The 15292-nt window shown below is 40.5% G+C and overlaps 1 protein-coding gene across 5 annotated transcripts in view; it reads left to right on the forward strand.

Moving 5' to 3' along the window:
* fer1l6 (fer-1 like family member 6) overlaps positions 1 to 15292 on the forward strand; it is a 91265-nt gene that overhangs the window by 42185 nt on the left and 33788 nt on the right. For 3 of the 5 annotated variants that reach the window (XM_077727695.1, XM_077727699.1, XM_077727698.1), the window contains 9 exons: positions 1820 to 1972; positions 2043 to 2211; positions 10830 to 10954; positions 11035 to 11169; positions 12800 to 12949; positions 13033 to 13140; positions 13222 to 13284; positions 13436 to 13534; positions 13618 to 13837. In XM_077727695.1, the coding sequence (XP_077583821.1) occupies positions 1820 to 1972; positions 2043 to 2211; positions 10830 to 10954; positions 11035 to 11169; positions 12800 to 12949; positions 13033 to 13140; positions 13222 to 13284; positions 13436 to 13534; positions 13618 to 13837 (1222 nt within the window). The remainder of the gene's footprint in view (positions 1 to 1819; positions 1973 to 2042; positions 2212 to 10829; positions 10955 to 11034; positions 11170 to 12799; positions 12950 to 13032; positions 13141 to 13221; positions 13285 to 13435; positions 13535 to 13617; positions 13838 to 15292) is intronic. The other 2 variants (XM_077727696.1, XM_077727697.1) reach the window with 2 other exon arrangements.

The raw sequence follows: 15292 nt of genomic DNA on the forward strand, positions 1-15292 counted from the left end.
AACAGCGCCATCTTGGTTGCGGTACAGACTCAAAAAGACGTTGTAAAGTTGTACAAAAACTGGAACAACACACAGGAAGTCTTCCACAAGATGGGGAACTTCTGCAGACTGTGACCGAGGTAGAGAATGTGCAGTCACTCTTCCAAGCTTATCCGCACAGTTCCTCACTAGTCTGGAGCTGAAGACAACAGAAGCAGAGTAGAAGCCATCCACTCTGTTTCCGGTCTGGTAAGTGCCGACAGCTCTTCCATCTTATCCCATGATGGAATGCTTGGTCTGAAGCGTCGCTTCTTCTCTCGGCACTTTTGTCCAGCTCTGAATTTCCAGCGGTAATTGAAGTGTTTCTCCTTCTGCTGTGCATCGCAACAGCTAGTCCCATGTGCATGACAGCATAGGCATGGCTGAATGGTTCCAAAAAAGAAGTAGCAGAAAGAAGCCAGGATAACAGAACAAGGAAAGTTGTAAAAACATTAAAGTATAAAGTACAAAGTAAAGTAAAAATGAATGTATTAAGAAATATTAAAATGTAATTAAAAAAAGTTAGAAAGGCTGTAAAACATGAAAAACAAATAAGAGTGGACAGAGCTACTGCCACTGGTTTCCGCATGACAACGCCATCTTGATGTCTTTATAGGTTGTTTTGTGACCTCCTGGATAGGTCGCCGTCGTCGCACTCTTGGAGTAATTTTAACAGGCCGACCACTCCGAGGAAGGTTTGCCAATTCCCAATTCTCTCCTCAGTGGTTTGCTTGAGCTTCCAGACTGATAGAGGTCACTCCCTTTTATCCGCATTTCTTGAATTTCTTTGGATCGTGGCATAAAGTTCTGAACCTGTAGCCTACTTCACTTTGTCTGACACATCCTATTTAAGTGTTTTCTTGATTGAACATGTGGTAGTAATCAGGTGTGGTTGTGGCTTGTGAAATTGAACTCAGCTCTCCTACAATTGTGATTAGTAACAGTTATTTTGTGATTTAACAAAGAGGGACTTACTTTTTCACTGACAGCAAGACAAGTTTGTGATTTCTTTCTGCCTTAGTGAATAAAATTATAATTTAGAAACTGCATTTTCTCTTTCCCCAGGTTGTCTCTGTGTCATACTAAAATTGATTTGATGATTTTAAACCTTTGTGTGTGATAAATATTTGTAAAAAACACAGAAATCAGGAAGGGGGCAAATACTTTTTGACGGCACTGTAGTATCAACATACATATTTACTTAACTTTGTGGTTGAAAAGATAGATTTTGAGAGGTTAGATTCTAACGCATATCTGTGTTTTTTTTCTGAATATGGCACAACTAAATAGAGATTCAGAAAGACATTTTCTTTGCTCAATTATTACAGATCATCGATAATTCTGGCTATGAACATGTTAGCATATAGAACTTTGGTAACCTGGACAAAGACAAAGAAGTGATCTTGTAACTGAATGATGCTGGTTGTAAAACATTAATTCATTCGGCCGTCCGGGCGTTCATTAATCCGTTCATTCATCCATCTTCCATACTGCACCATCCTTGAAATGGTGGCGAGGTTACTGTAGCCTAACCCAACCCTCTTTGGGCAAAAGGCAGACTAAACCCTAGACTGGTTGCCAGTCAGGTATATGGTATGCAAATAGACAGACAACCACTCACACTTCCACTGATAGGGAATCGGACCCAGAATGCCTGCACCAAAGTTGGGCAGAAGAACCACTGCACAATAGGGTGGCCAGTTGTAAAACAAACAATCAAAACAATAACTTGTCTTAGAAATTGTTTTAGCTAACCATTGTGGACTGTGTCACAGTATAACTTTGCAATTTTACTTCACAGCCACAACATACAGTGCCTGATATCTTTGTGTGGATGTTAAGCAACAACAAGCGCATCGCGTACGCCCGACTTTCAGCCAGGGATGTCATCTTCTGCAGCCGCACAGAGGCCTGTGGAGTACACTGTGGAAAGATTTTAACGCTTTTCCTTAAGGTAGACAGGTGTACACAATATCTAACAAAATTCAAGAAATAATGGCCTATGAATCTATGTACATTTCCAGCCACCAGGGAAGCATATGACAGGATTTTCAGTACAGGCCAAAGTGGATGTATATTTGTGGTTTGGATCCTGTGTGGATTTTGATCACACGTTGGATAACCTGCCTGTAGGCTTCAACACTGCCACATGGGGAACCCTTTCTAACCCCCCCACTCAGCTGACATGTGCGGGTGAGTTACATTACACTAATCCCTCGTTTTTACTGGCTAAAGTAGACCAGACATGGCCCCAATAATAAAAAAAACATGTTGCAGGATCACCCCCATGATTATGCCATCTTTCCGCACCTATTCTAAAATTGAAGTAGAGTTGTACCTCTACTTATGAAATTAATTGGTTCCAGAACTTTTTTCGTAACTTGAAAAATTCGTAAGTACAGGTGTATCTTATGTAAATTCTCTAATTTGTTTCACAGTCCTCACACAACTACCAACAAAACCCTTTAAAATTGGTCAATGCGTCCAAATTTTGTATGAAAGATGTGTGGAAACACAAAATGAGAGAAAATTATAAGGAAGGCTTAAAATTTGAAAAAAATCATCAGAAAATGTGCCCCGCTTCACTGAAAATTTCTGCGACCTTTATAATGGGAGATGTTGTACCCGCGTTTGTCCGCCTAGTGGCGGCAAGAGCCCGTTCTCCCATGGCTGAAAGCCGTAGTACTAAATTTTAGACTTTTATGTGTCGCCTATGTGTGTGTGTGCCGCCTTGAATTTGTAAATGTTTTATCTGCTTAATAAGGGTAATTGTATTGGATAACTTTATTCATCCTGTATTCGGGAAATTTCATTGTGGCAGTAGCAAGGGGGTAATTAGAAAAAAGAGCTAAGTTGCGATCATTAATAAGGGGAGAATTTAGCTGAGATGGACAATTTACCAATTTCGTCATACGCAGCTGGGTATAATGACAATTAAGCTTTTTGTCGATTCAATGATGATGACATAGCCTATGTCCGATTATTTATTATTATTATTAAGTATGTAAGAGAGAACCTTGAAAGATGGATAGTAGTTGTTGTGAGACAGCCAATTGAGTTGAATTGAATGATTCTATTGTCATTATATAAGATCGATTTAGTCTGATGAAATGAGAGCCCGATAGAAGGTAGCGAGTTCCCTAAAGTGAAAATCAATGCATCTGCGACAATATTTTCAAAGTAAAATAACATATAGGAAACACATTTACCTTTTAGGGGATTTTGTAACTTGGTTCGTTTTTGTATCTCTAGTCACTTGTGCACATTAAAAAAATCGTAAACTGAAAATGTTGTACTTAGAGCCATTCATAAGTGTGACTGTACACAATTACAATGATATACAGGTGTATTTATCAAATACTGCCGTTATACAGTTGTGGTCAAAGGTTTACATACAGTTGTGAAGAACATAATGTCATGGCTCTCTTGAATCCTTGCAGTCGCCGGATTGATGGCGCGCAAGGCGGAGAGCTAACAAGTATGATTATGCCATAAATTAATGTCATAAATGTGTCTTGCCTGGGAAGACGAACTTGTGGAGAAGCACTATACAATTTCGTCATACGCTGCTGAGGGTATGATGACTACTAGGCTTTTTTTGTCAGTCAATGAGGACGACAATGCCTATGTCTGATTTTCATTTTTTTTCATTTACTTCTACATCACTGATTTTTGTCTGATAGAGGGATTGGAACATGTACTTCTTTGTCACAAATAACATTCATGAAGTTTGGTGCTTTTATATTAAAAATATACATACAGCAACATTAATTAGCAATTTTTGGTGCCTGTGTCAGGGAAATGAGCTTCATAGCATGGTCTCTTAACTTCTTGTCAGTGAATATGAGTGACTACAGGGGTTGACTTCTCTGAGGCCATTTAAATAGGGCTTATTTGATGCAAACACCCACAAACGCTACAATGGGAAGTTAAAGGAGCTCAGCGCGGATTTGATCGGGAAGGAAATGCAGGCTATCACCTGCTACTGAGAAAAAAATGGTCACGAGGGTGAAGATTCAACCGAGAATCACCAAAAAGCAGATCTGCCAAGAATTAGTAGCTGCTGGAACACAGGTGTCAGTGTCCACAGTCAAGCGTGTTTTGCATCTACATGGACTGAGAGGCTGCCGTGCAAGAAGGGAGCCCTTGCTCCCAGAGCGGCACCTTAAGTCTCGACTGAAGTTTGCTGCTGATCAAATGGACAAAAATAAGACCTTTTGTAGAAAATATCTGTGGTCAGACAAAACAAAGATCGAGCTGTTTGGCCACAATACCCAGCAATATGTTTGGAGGAGAAAAGATGAGGCCTTTAACCCCAAGTATACCATGCCTACCATCAAGCATGGTGGTGATAGTAGTATGCTGTAGGGCTGTTTTGATGCCAATGGACCTGGTGCTTTACACAGAGTAAATAGGATAATGAAGGAGTATTACCATCAAATTTTTCAAGATAACCAAAAGTCTTGGATATTAGCGCTGCTGTATGTATATTTTTGACCCAGCAAATTTGATCACTTTTTTTCTGTTCGACCATAATGAAGTCCTAAAAGAACCAAACTTCATGAATGTTTTTGTAACAAGGAAGTATTTGTTCCAATCACTCTATCCGAGAAAAATCAGAGTTGTAGAAATAACTGGAAACTCAAAAGAGCCATGACATTATGTTCTTCACAGGGGTAAGTAAACTTTTGACCACAACTGTAAGCATACGGAAAGACTGTAATTTATTCATGTAGTACCCAGGTTTTGCAATTATTGCAGTACCCCGGTTTTGCAATTATTGCTTTACACACAGGAGGAAATAATCAGACAGGTCAGTTGTTGTTATCTTCAAGCCAACTTTTACTGTAATCAATTCACACAAAAACATAATATACAATTACACCCATATATACATATTAACAACCCGTTATAACCCAAAACAATGTACTTGTTGCATAAACGGTCATAACTTATGACTATCGTAACTTGTGTTACCTTTTGTTTTCCAACTTAGAGAAGTCCTTAGCTAGTTAGCAGGGCAAACAAAGAAATCTCAATAGCATGGCTTAGCTTCATTTGCTACGACCGTCATACACACATACACTTCACAATGCTAACACTAACGGCGGCCGAGGGTACCTTGCTAATGCTATTACATGTGCTCTACTCGAAGCTCGTGAAATCTCAATAGCATAGCTTCCTTTGCTACGACCGTCCTACACTGCACACTATAATGCTAACGCTATAATGGCTGCCGAGGGTAGCTTGCTAAACGCTATACATGTGCTCCACCCAAGACTCGCACATTCACGCACACATATCAAAAGTAAACAACCATTACTAAACATTATCTTTATTCTCACATGCTAAACATTGTCTCTTGCAAACCCCACACTCAATCGGTCTCAACAACAAAACAACATACCTTTAAACACAGGGAAATAATCAGACAGGTCAGTTGTTGTTATCTTCAAGCCAACTTTTACTGTAATGCCTGAAGACCCCCGCGTTTCAAACTATATGTACCCAGACATAAATAATCGAATACCGATCCACACCCTTGCTATTTGGCTGGAGGCATCAATAATCGAAGACTGATAAACATCCAATCCCAAAACTAGTTATACATCACACATGCAATCATTTAGAACTTATACACTTTTAGCATGTGACCCTCTATCTTTAATAACTTACACCCTTTGGCCAATCACATTCATATGTAAATATAATGTGCAATGGGGCAAATAATACATTAATATGTAAATATAATGTACAGTGGGGCAAATACGTATTTAGTCAACCACCAATTGTGCAAGTTATCCTACTTGAAAAGATTAGAGAGGCCTGTAATTGTCAAAATGGGTTAACCTCAACTATGACAGTCAAAATGTGGAAAATAAAACAGAAAATCACATTGTTAGATTTTTAAAGAATTGATTTTCAAATCATGGTGGAAAATATGTATTTGGTCAATACCAAAAGTTCATCTTAATACTTTATGTACCCTTTGTTGGCAATAAAGGAGGCCAAACGTTTTCTGTAACTCCTCACAAGCTTTTCACACACTGTTGCTGGTATTGTGGCCCGTTCCCCCATGCAGATCTCCTCTAGAGCAGTGTTTCCAAACCAGTGTGCCGCGGCACGCTGGGGTGCCGTGAGTGATGCTCTGGTGTGCCGCGGGGAATCACAAGGAGGAATATCAATATTAAGAGATTAAAATTCAATTATTATGAGGTTAAAATTGGAATATTAATTCCTAGATTTTACTATAACAAGATTCAAATTGCGATATTGTGAGATTAAAGTAATTTTGTTGCTTATTTTTATTTATGTCAAGTAAACCAGAAGCTCTTTGGTTTTGTCGACGTTAAGTTTGTGGGAGCATAAAACGCTTTTTCTCGTAATTTTAGGTGGTTGAAATAATATTGGGAAGAAAAACTGTTGTAATATTACAAGATTTAAGTCATACTACTTTTTGCATAATATTGGGAGAAAGAGTCAAAATTTAAATAAGGTTAAAAAAACATTGCATTCATTATTTTAACATCAGCCAAGAGAGATTTTCACCTATTGGTGTGCCTCTAGATTTCTTTCAATGCAACAAGTGTGCTGCAGCTCAAAAAAGGTCGGGAAACACTGCTCTAGAGTAGTGATGTTTTGGGGCTGTCATTGGGCAACAAGGACTTTCAACTCCCTCTACAGATTTTCCATGGGGTTGAGATCTGGAGACTTGCTAGGCCACTCGAGGACCTTGAGAAGCTTCTTAGGAAGCCACTCATTTGTTGCCCTGGCTGTGTTTGGGATCATTGTCATGCTGAAAGACCCAGCCACGTCTCATCTTCAATGTCCTTGCTGACAGAAAGAGATTTTGACACAAAATCTCTCGATACCTGGCCCCATTCATCCTTTCCTTTACACAGATCAGTTGTCCTGGTTCCTTTGCAGAAAAACTGCCCCAAAGCGTGATATTTCCACCCCATGCTTCACAGTGGGTATGGTGTTCTTTGGATGCAATTCAGTATTATTTTTCCTCCAAACAAGAGGACCTGTGTTTCTACCAAAAACTTCTATTTTGGTTTCATCTGACCATAACTCATTCTCCCAGTCTTCTTTTACTGACTGCAGCTAAGGGACACATCTGGCAGTGCAGAAGAGTCCATGGCAGCACTTTGTGTTACTGATAGTATCCTCTATTACTATGTTCCCAGCTCTTTGTAGGTCACTCACTATGTCCCCCTTGTGGTTCTGGGATTGTTGTTCACTGTTCTTATTTTCATTTTAATGCTACGGGGTGAGTCAACGGGTGCTGTCCTTGGACAGCTCTTTGGTCTTGGCCATAGTAGAGTTTGGAGTATGAGAGACTGAGGTTTTGGACAGGTGTCTTCTATACCAATAATGAGTTAAAACAGATGCTATTAATACATGTAACACGTGGAGACCTCCTTAGACCTCATCAGAAAAGTTAGGCCTCTTTGACAGCCAGAAATGTTGTTTGTTTATAGGTGACCAAATACTTATTTTCCACTCTACGTTGGAAATAAATTAGTTATAAATCGAACAATGTGAATTTCTTTTTTTCCCTCATTCTGTCTTTCATTCTGAAGCATGATGGCGGTGTTCACGGGTGCAGCGGCTCTATGCTCTCCAGTTTGGTGTCGTTTGTTATTCTACAGTCGTCAGGATTTAATTACTCTCGGAAGGAGATGAAATATATCCGTCACAACAGACTACCAACGGACCTACAATATCCCCGACGACATCTCGAGACCCCCAGGATCTCCGTGGATAGTCAGCCCACTCAGAGCATGTCGGGCGGGCCTAGCTGCTAAGCTAAGGCAGCAACCACACCGAGCACCGCTTCCGAGTATCTTTTTGACCAATGCCAGATCCATCACCCAAAAACAGCTTTGTTGGGGACTGCAACATTATTCTCATCAAGGAAACGTGGCTATATCCACAAATCTGCGGTATCGCTAGCTAGCCGAATGGTATTTCGAAACGATCGTTCAAAAGAATTAACAGGCAAAAGCAAAGGAGGGGGACTGTGCGTGTTTATACTCAATGAATGGTGTTGCAACAGTCGGATCATTAACGCTCACTGCTACACGGATTTAGAGCTATTGGCAATACGGTGCAGGCCCTTCTATTTACCTAGAGAGCTAACCGTCATCATAGTAATGGCAATCTATATACCACTGGATGCCAACATTAACTAGGCGCTTAACCTCCTGCTAATGGCTGTATACAAACAGCAGCTTAACCATCCCGATGGAGTCTTTATTGTCGCTGGTGACTTCAACAAAGAGTGTTTAAAGACTGTTCTGCTTAAGTTTATTCTGTACGTGAAGTGTCACAGTAGAGGAGACAAAACTCCTTGACATTCGAACCCCTGACCAAGCTCCTCGCTTGACCTCGCCCATCCAAGGTCCTCGTCCGACCTTGCCCGTCCATTACTGCTATTACCGGCATTACTGCTATTACCGGTATTAATGCTTTTACCGATATTAATGCTTTTACTACCAGTACTACCAGTACTACCAGTACTACCAGTACTACCAGTACTACCAGTACTACCAGTACTACCAGTACTACCAGTACTACCAGTACTACCAGTACTACCAGTACTACCAGTACTACCAGTACTACCAGTACTACCAGTACTACCAGTACTACCAGTACTACCAGTACTACCAGTACTACCAGTACTACCAGTACTACCAGTACTACCAGTACTACCAGTACTACCAGTACTACCAGTACTACCAGTACTACCAGTACTACCAGTACTACCAGTACTACCAGTACTACCAGTACTACCAGTACTACCAGTACTACCAGTACTACCAGTACTACCAGTACTACCAGTACTACCAGTACTACCAGCATTACTGCTATTACCAGCATTACTGCTATTACCAGCATTACTGCTATTACCAGCATTACTGCTATTACCAGCATTACTGCTATTACCAGCATTACTGCTATTACCAGCATTACTGCTATTACCAGCATTACTGCTATTACCAGCATTACTGCTATTACCAGCATTACTGCTATTACCAGCATTACTGCTATTACCAGCATTACTGCTATTACCAGCATTAATGCTATTACCAGCATTAATGCTATTACCAGCATTAATGCTATTACCAGTATTACTGCTATTACCAGTATCACTGCTATTACCAGTATTACTGCTATTACCAGTATTACTGCTATTACTGCTATTACTACCAGTACTACCAGTACTACCAGTACTACCAGTACTACCAGTACTATCAGTACTACCAGTACTATCAGTACTATCAGTACTACCAGTACTATCAGTACTATCAGTACTACCAGTACTACCAGTACTACCAGTACTACCAGTACTACCAGTACTACCAGTACTACCAGTACTACCTGTACTACCAGTACTACCAGTACTACCTGTACTACCTGTACTACCTGTACTACCTGTACTACCAGTACTACCTGTACTACCAGTACTACCAGTACTTGCCAGTACAAAAGGCAAAAGGCAGGGATGCAATACTGAGGCCACCAAACCAGAACCCCTAAATGCTACGGTTGTTTCTAGATATTCAGTCCATAAGAGTGTTGAACAGAATCGGTGACATATGACAGCTCTGGTGGAGTCCAACCCCCAATGAACACAGATTCGACTTTTTACACGGACCAGACTACCAGAGTACCCCCCACAAGACTGCCCAGGGGAACACCTTCTCAAAGATCACAAAGTACATGTACACCAGTTTGGCGAAATCCCATGAGGACATGGCTCTGCCAGGACGAAAACCACACTGCTCCTTCTGAATCTGAGTTTTGACCTCCCGACGGACCCTCCTCTCCAGTACCCCAAAATAGACCTTCCCGGGGAGGCTGAGGAGTGTGATTCCCTGATGATTGGAATACACCCTCCTGCCCCACTTTTTAAAAAGGGGAAAAACCACCAATCCTGATCCACTGTTCACGTGATGTTGAAGAGGCGTGTCAAGCAAGACAGCCCCACAACATACAGAGCTTTTCAAAGCTCTAGACGGATCTCATCCAACCCCTGGGCCTGCCCACCGAGGAGCTTTTTAACCACTTCAGCAACTTCAACCCCAGAAATAAAACTAATCCCTAGAGGTCTGCTTCCTCGTGGGGAGGCGTGTCAATGGGATTGAGGTGGTATACAAAGTATTTGGCCCACCAATTCACAACATCCAGAGTCGAGGTCAGCAGCGCAACTTCCCCACGATACACTGTGTTGATGGTGCACTGCTTGCTCCTTCTGAGATGCCGGAGGGTGGACCAAATTACCTTGAAGCCACCTGGTAGTTGTTCCCCATGGCCTCACCGAACTCCTCCAATTCCCGGGTTCTTGCCTCGGAGACGACCAGAGCCGCGTGGTGCTTGGCCAACTGGTACCCATCAGCTGCCTCTGAAGTCCCATTGGCAGAAAGGGCACAATAGGACTTATTTTTCAGCTTGACGGCATCCCTTACCGCAGGTGTTCACCAGCGCAATGTGGGATATGCAACCACGACAGGCACCAAAAGACATAGGAATTGAAACTCCTTTTGACATAGGACTTCGCTAGGCGTTCCCAGCAGATACTCACAAAACCTTTGGGTCTCCCAGGCCGCATGGGCTTCCGTCCCCACCATCAAAGCCAACTCACCACCATGTGGTGATCAGTTGACAGCTCCGCCCCTATCTTTAGCCGAGTGTCCAAGATATGCGGCCGCAGGTTCAATGAGTTTCTAGTCCCCACATTTAGTGACATTATTTGTTCTTTTTTGCCTCATTATTTATTACTGTGTGTTTGTTGATATGTGCAGAACAACATGAGTTCCTTTTAAGGTGTCACCTGTATCAAGCTCGTGGGTTGATTGCTGCCGACTCCTCAGGCCTCTCTGACCCTTTCGTTCGGGTCACGTACTTGTCACAGAGCCAGACCACCAAGGTAAAACTTTTAAATAGCATAATCCATCTTCAACAGATATTGTGTTTACATTAAATATCATTCATTTTTGTACTTGTCAGGTAATCAGTCAGACTCTAAGCCCCACGTGGAATCAGTGCTTACAGATGAGTCCAATTGTACTAAGTGGAGATCTTCAATATATTCAGAATGAACCGCCAAGACTCGTTATTGAAGTATATGATGATGACGCGCTGGTAAGATGGAAAGCCAAGCTTCAGTGATGTAATATGTGTATGTATATATATATATATATATATATATATATATATATATATATATATATATATATATATATATATATATATATATATATATATATATATATATATATATATATATATATATATATATATATATATATATATATATATATATATATATATATATATATATATATATATATATATATATATATATATATATATATATATATATATATATATATATATATATATATATATATATATATATATATATATATATATATATATATATATATATATATATATATATATATATATATATATATATATATATATATATATATATATATATATATATATATATATATATATATATATATATATATATATATATATATATATATATATATATATATATATATATATATATATATATATATATATATATATATATATATATATATATATATATATATATATATATATATATATATATATATATATATATATATATATATATATATATATATATATATATATATATATATATATATATATATATATATATATATATATATATATATATATATATATATATATATATATATATATATAGATCGAGAGAGAGAGAGAGAGAGAGAGATAAGAAAGTTGCGAATACATTAAAGTAAAAAGTAGAAAATACAAAGTAAAGTAAAAAGAACTGTATTAAGAAATATTAAAATGTTATTAAAAAAAAAAACACAAAAAAGTGGATAGGGCTACTGCCACTGGCTCCCGCGTGACGGCGCCGTCTTGGAAAACTATCAGCCTCAAGTGAGCGTTGTGAAGATAAGTGGTTAAGAAAATGAATGAATGTGCTTGATAAATTATTCTCAATTTTTTAAATGTCATTTTAAAATGACAAAGAAAAATGAGTTCAGATTTTGCTGAAATTTTCAGTGTGAGTTCCTTAACAAAGTGTCCGGTTCACCATGAGACATTACCAAATTCACACACAAATAAAGAGGAAAACACAGTCTTCTCAAACTTTCACTTGCTAGGAGAACGGCTGCTGTGAAAGCTTCCTAACTCCATTCTGACCTTAGACATGGTTTCTGTTGTTTTATTACATTCGAGGGCCCTGATTACATGGATGTCTAAATTCTAAGAGAAGGGGTGAAAACACAAGTGAGATCTCAGAGTTTGCATGTGCTTTGATACATGTGTAGTCAAAGCAGACGAGGACTAAAGTGTCACCGTTTCCTGAGCCCAAGGCATTTTGCTCCTCTTTGTTTTTTCTGGTCCCAGCAGTTCAAGGCGTTTTGGCTTCTCTTTGTTTATTCTAACAGAGGTTTTGAGGAGCAAAGCTTTTATTTCGTTGCAAGCAAGTATGGTGCTAATAAAGATGAGCAGAGCAAGTTTAATAGAAAGGCCAAGCGTATTCTTTTTTGGGGCAAATGTATAATAATATGAGAAAAAAAAATCCGGACACAAAGTCATACCATCGAGTAATGATAAGGTGATGGTACGCATATACGACATTACACAATGAGTCATTCTTTGTTATTTGTAAACTTGTACTACTTTGATATATGCTTTCACTTCTCTCAGAACAATGTTCACAAAATGTTATCTGTAGGGCAAGGCGGAGTACTTGGGGGCCACAGTGGCATCACCTAAAGTTTTCCTGCTCTCTGACCCCTACATGCCTCCTATGCTGCAGTACAGTTCACTACACCATGCCAGCCAATTAGGAGGAGAGCTGCTGTCCGCCTTCGAGTTGGTGCAGGTCAGCCAATCCGTCGCTTGCTGTTGCCTTTCCATGAAACAATAGATATGAGTCAATTGTGAATTACGCTGGTATGTGATTAGATTCCAAAGTCCGGCGAGCTGAGCCTACCTCTCTTAAAGGAACAGGAAAGAGGCGTCTACGCACTGCCTGACAATATTAGACCTGTTCTCAGTACATACAGACTGGAGGTGTCCCCTTCAAACTTATGTCATTCACACAATGTATGCCGAGTATTATAACTTCTGTGTGTTCTACATTTTTTTTGGTAGGTGTTATTTTGGGGTCTACGAGAACTTAAAAAGGTTCAGTTACTGTCTGTGGATCGCCCACAGGTACATACATTTTTATTTTCATATTTTCTTAATCAGAACATTTCTATTTTGTAATATTGTATTGTAATAAACATTATTAAATGCTGTAGATCACATTGATGCTCAAAACACTTTCACAAATCAAGCAAAGTAATATGTAATATGCTTGCAGGTATTCATAGAATGCGCTGGAAAAACGCTGCGCTCTTCTGTCATTCACCGATACAAATCCGACCCCAACTTCACCAGATTAGTTGACACTATGGAGATGGTCTATACATTTTTTTCATCTCTTCTTGTTTTCGATCTCCGGTGCACATATTCAGTTAGTAATTAGTAATTCTTCTCCTATAGGAGTTACCTGAGAATGAGCACCTTCATCCTCCACTCAGCATCACCGTTGTGGATTGGAGGGCTTTTGGTCGCAGTACCCTTGTTGGAACCCATGTTATAAACAATCTGATGACCTTAAAATACATTGCCCCACTGGCCCAGCCTGCTCCTGCACTACCTGCAGCCATGTCCATGCCAGGACCACAAGGAGATGGTAATAGTCAAGAAAAGCTCAAGTTAGGTTTGTGTTGGTTTTGACGTCAACTATCGTATTCAATCTTTTTGTCAAGTTTTGTGAATAGTGAGTGTAGAAGGACCCAAACCCAGAGAAGCAAGCAAAGACAGGGAGTATAGTGCAAAAATAATAAATCATGAATATTCTCATAAAATAAAGACTTTGAAATACTAAAAATCAAACCTGATGGGGAAGACGTAGGGAGACGTGGATAATGGGACATGGACATGAGCATAAGAAACGTAGATGTTCCGACAAGGACTGACAAACACAATAGAGAGACATGGCTTAACGAGACAGTCAGAAGCACCTGGGTCACACAAGAGGCAGCAAGCAGGAGATACACCAGGAGTGGGGAAACAACTGGGAAATACAATGAGCAAACACAGGGACAGGTCACACAGGGGCAAAAACACGACAAAACCAATCCTGAGCATAATCCCCCTCTGAAGGGATGGATTCCAGACGTCCCACCTAAACAATACAAAACAAGAAATCCCAAACCGGAGAAGAGGGTGCAGAGGGCTCCCGAAGCATAGTCTGGTGGACGTCGGGCTGGTATGGCCAGTCTGGTAAGTGTTCAGTCTGGGCCACAAGTGGTAAGCGGGCTGGCTGGTCCGGCGGTCATCTGATTCGCCCATGAGGATGTCACAGGTCGACTCTCCCTGAGCGTATTCCAGAAGATCGACTGCGTTGCCAGGGGTCATCTCATCCTGAATATTCATCTGATCAGTCTACCGACTGAGGACGACGATTTTGCAGGTCGCTTTACCCTGAACGATTTCTGTAGGAGAGACGGCAATTCCGCAAGTCGCCTTGCTCTGAACAGTCTTCTGAAAGCATGATGGCTCGCAAGCCACCTCGCCCTGGAAGCCTGACAGCTTGCAACCTGCCTCGCTCTGTAAGAATGAAAGTTCACAGGCCTCCTTGCCTTGGAAGCATGATGGCCCGCAGGCATCAGAGCCCCGTCACCCAAGTTGCTGCCTCAGGACCCTTGTCATCCGAGTTGCCGCCTCAGGACCCCTGTCATCCAAGTTGGCGCCGTGAGGACCCCCATCGTCCAAGTTGCCGCCGTCTAGCGGGATGGGTACTCTAGAATGGTGGGGAACTTGTGGGGGAGAAGAAAGTACTCGGCAGGTGCGTGATGAGTTGGCCGATGGCTTCCCGCTGGGTACATAGATTTGTCGAATTGTTTTGTCAAGTTTTGTGGAACATGTGGCGTTGTAGGACCCAAATGCAAGGGAAGCAGGCAAAGACAGGGATTAGTGTGCACAACAAAAACTTTAATTACTGTGGGAAGATGTGAATAACGACTTGGGCAATCACAGGGACAGGTCATGGTGGAAAAAAATGACAAAACTAATTCCTACCATCTCACGTTTGTCTTTTTCTTTTACGGTCACGCCACGCTACGTAGCGCGACCGGGGAAGGCGTCACCAATGTGCCGTGACGCCGAAGGG

Source organism: Stigmatopora nigra, chromosome 11, assembly GCF_051989575.1.
Source record: "Stigmatopora nigra isolate UIUO_SnigA chromosome 11, RoL_Snig_1.1, whole genome shotgun sequence".
Lineage (NCBI taxonomy): Eukaryota > Metazoa > Chordata > Actinopteri > Syngnathiformes > Syngnathidae > Stigmatopora > Stigmatopora nigra.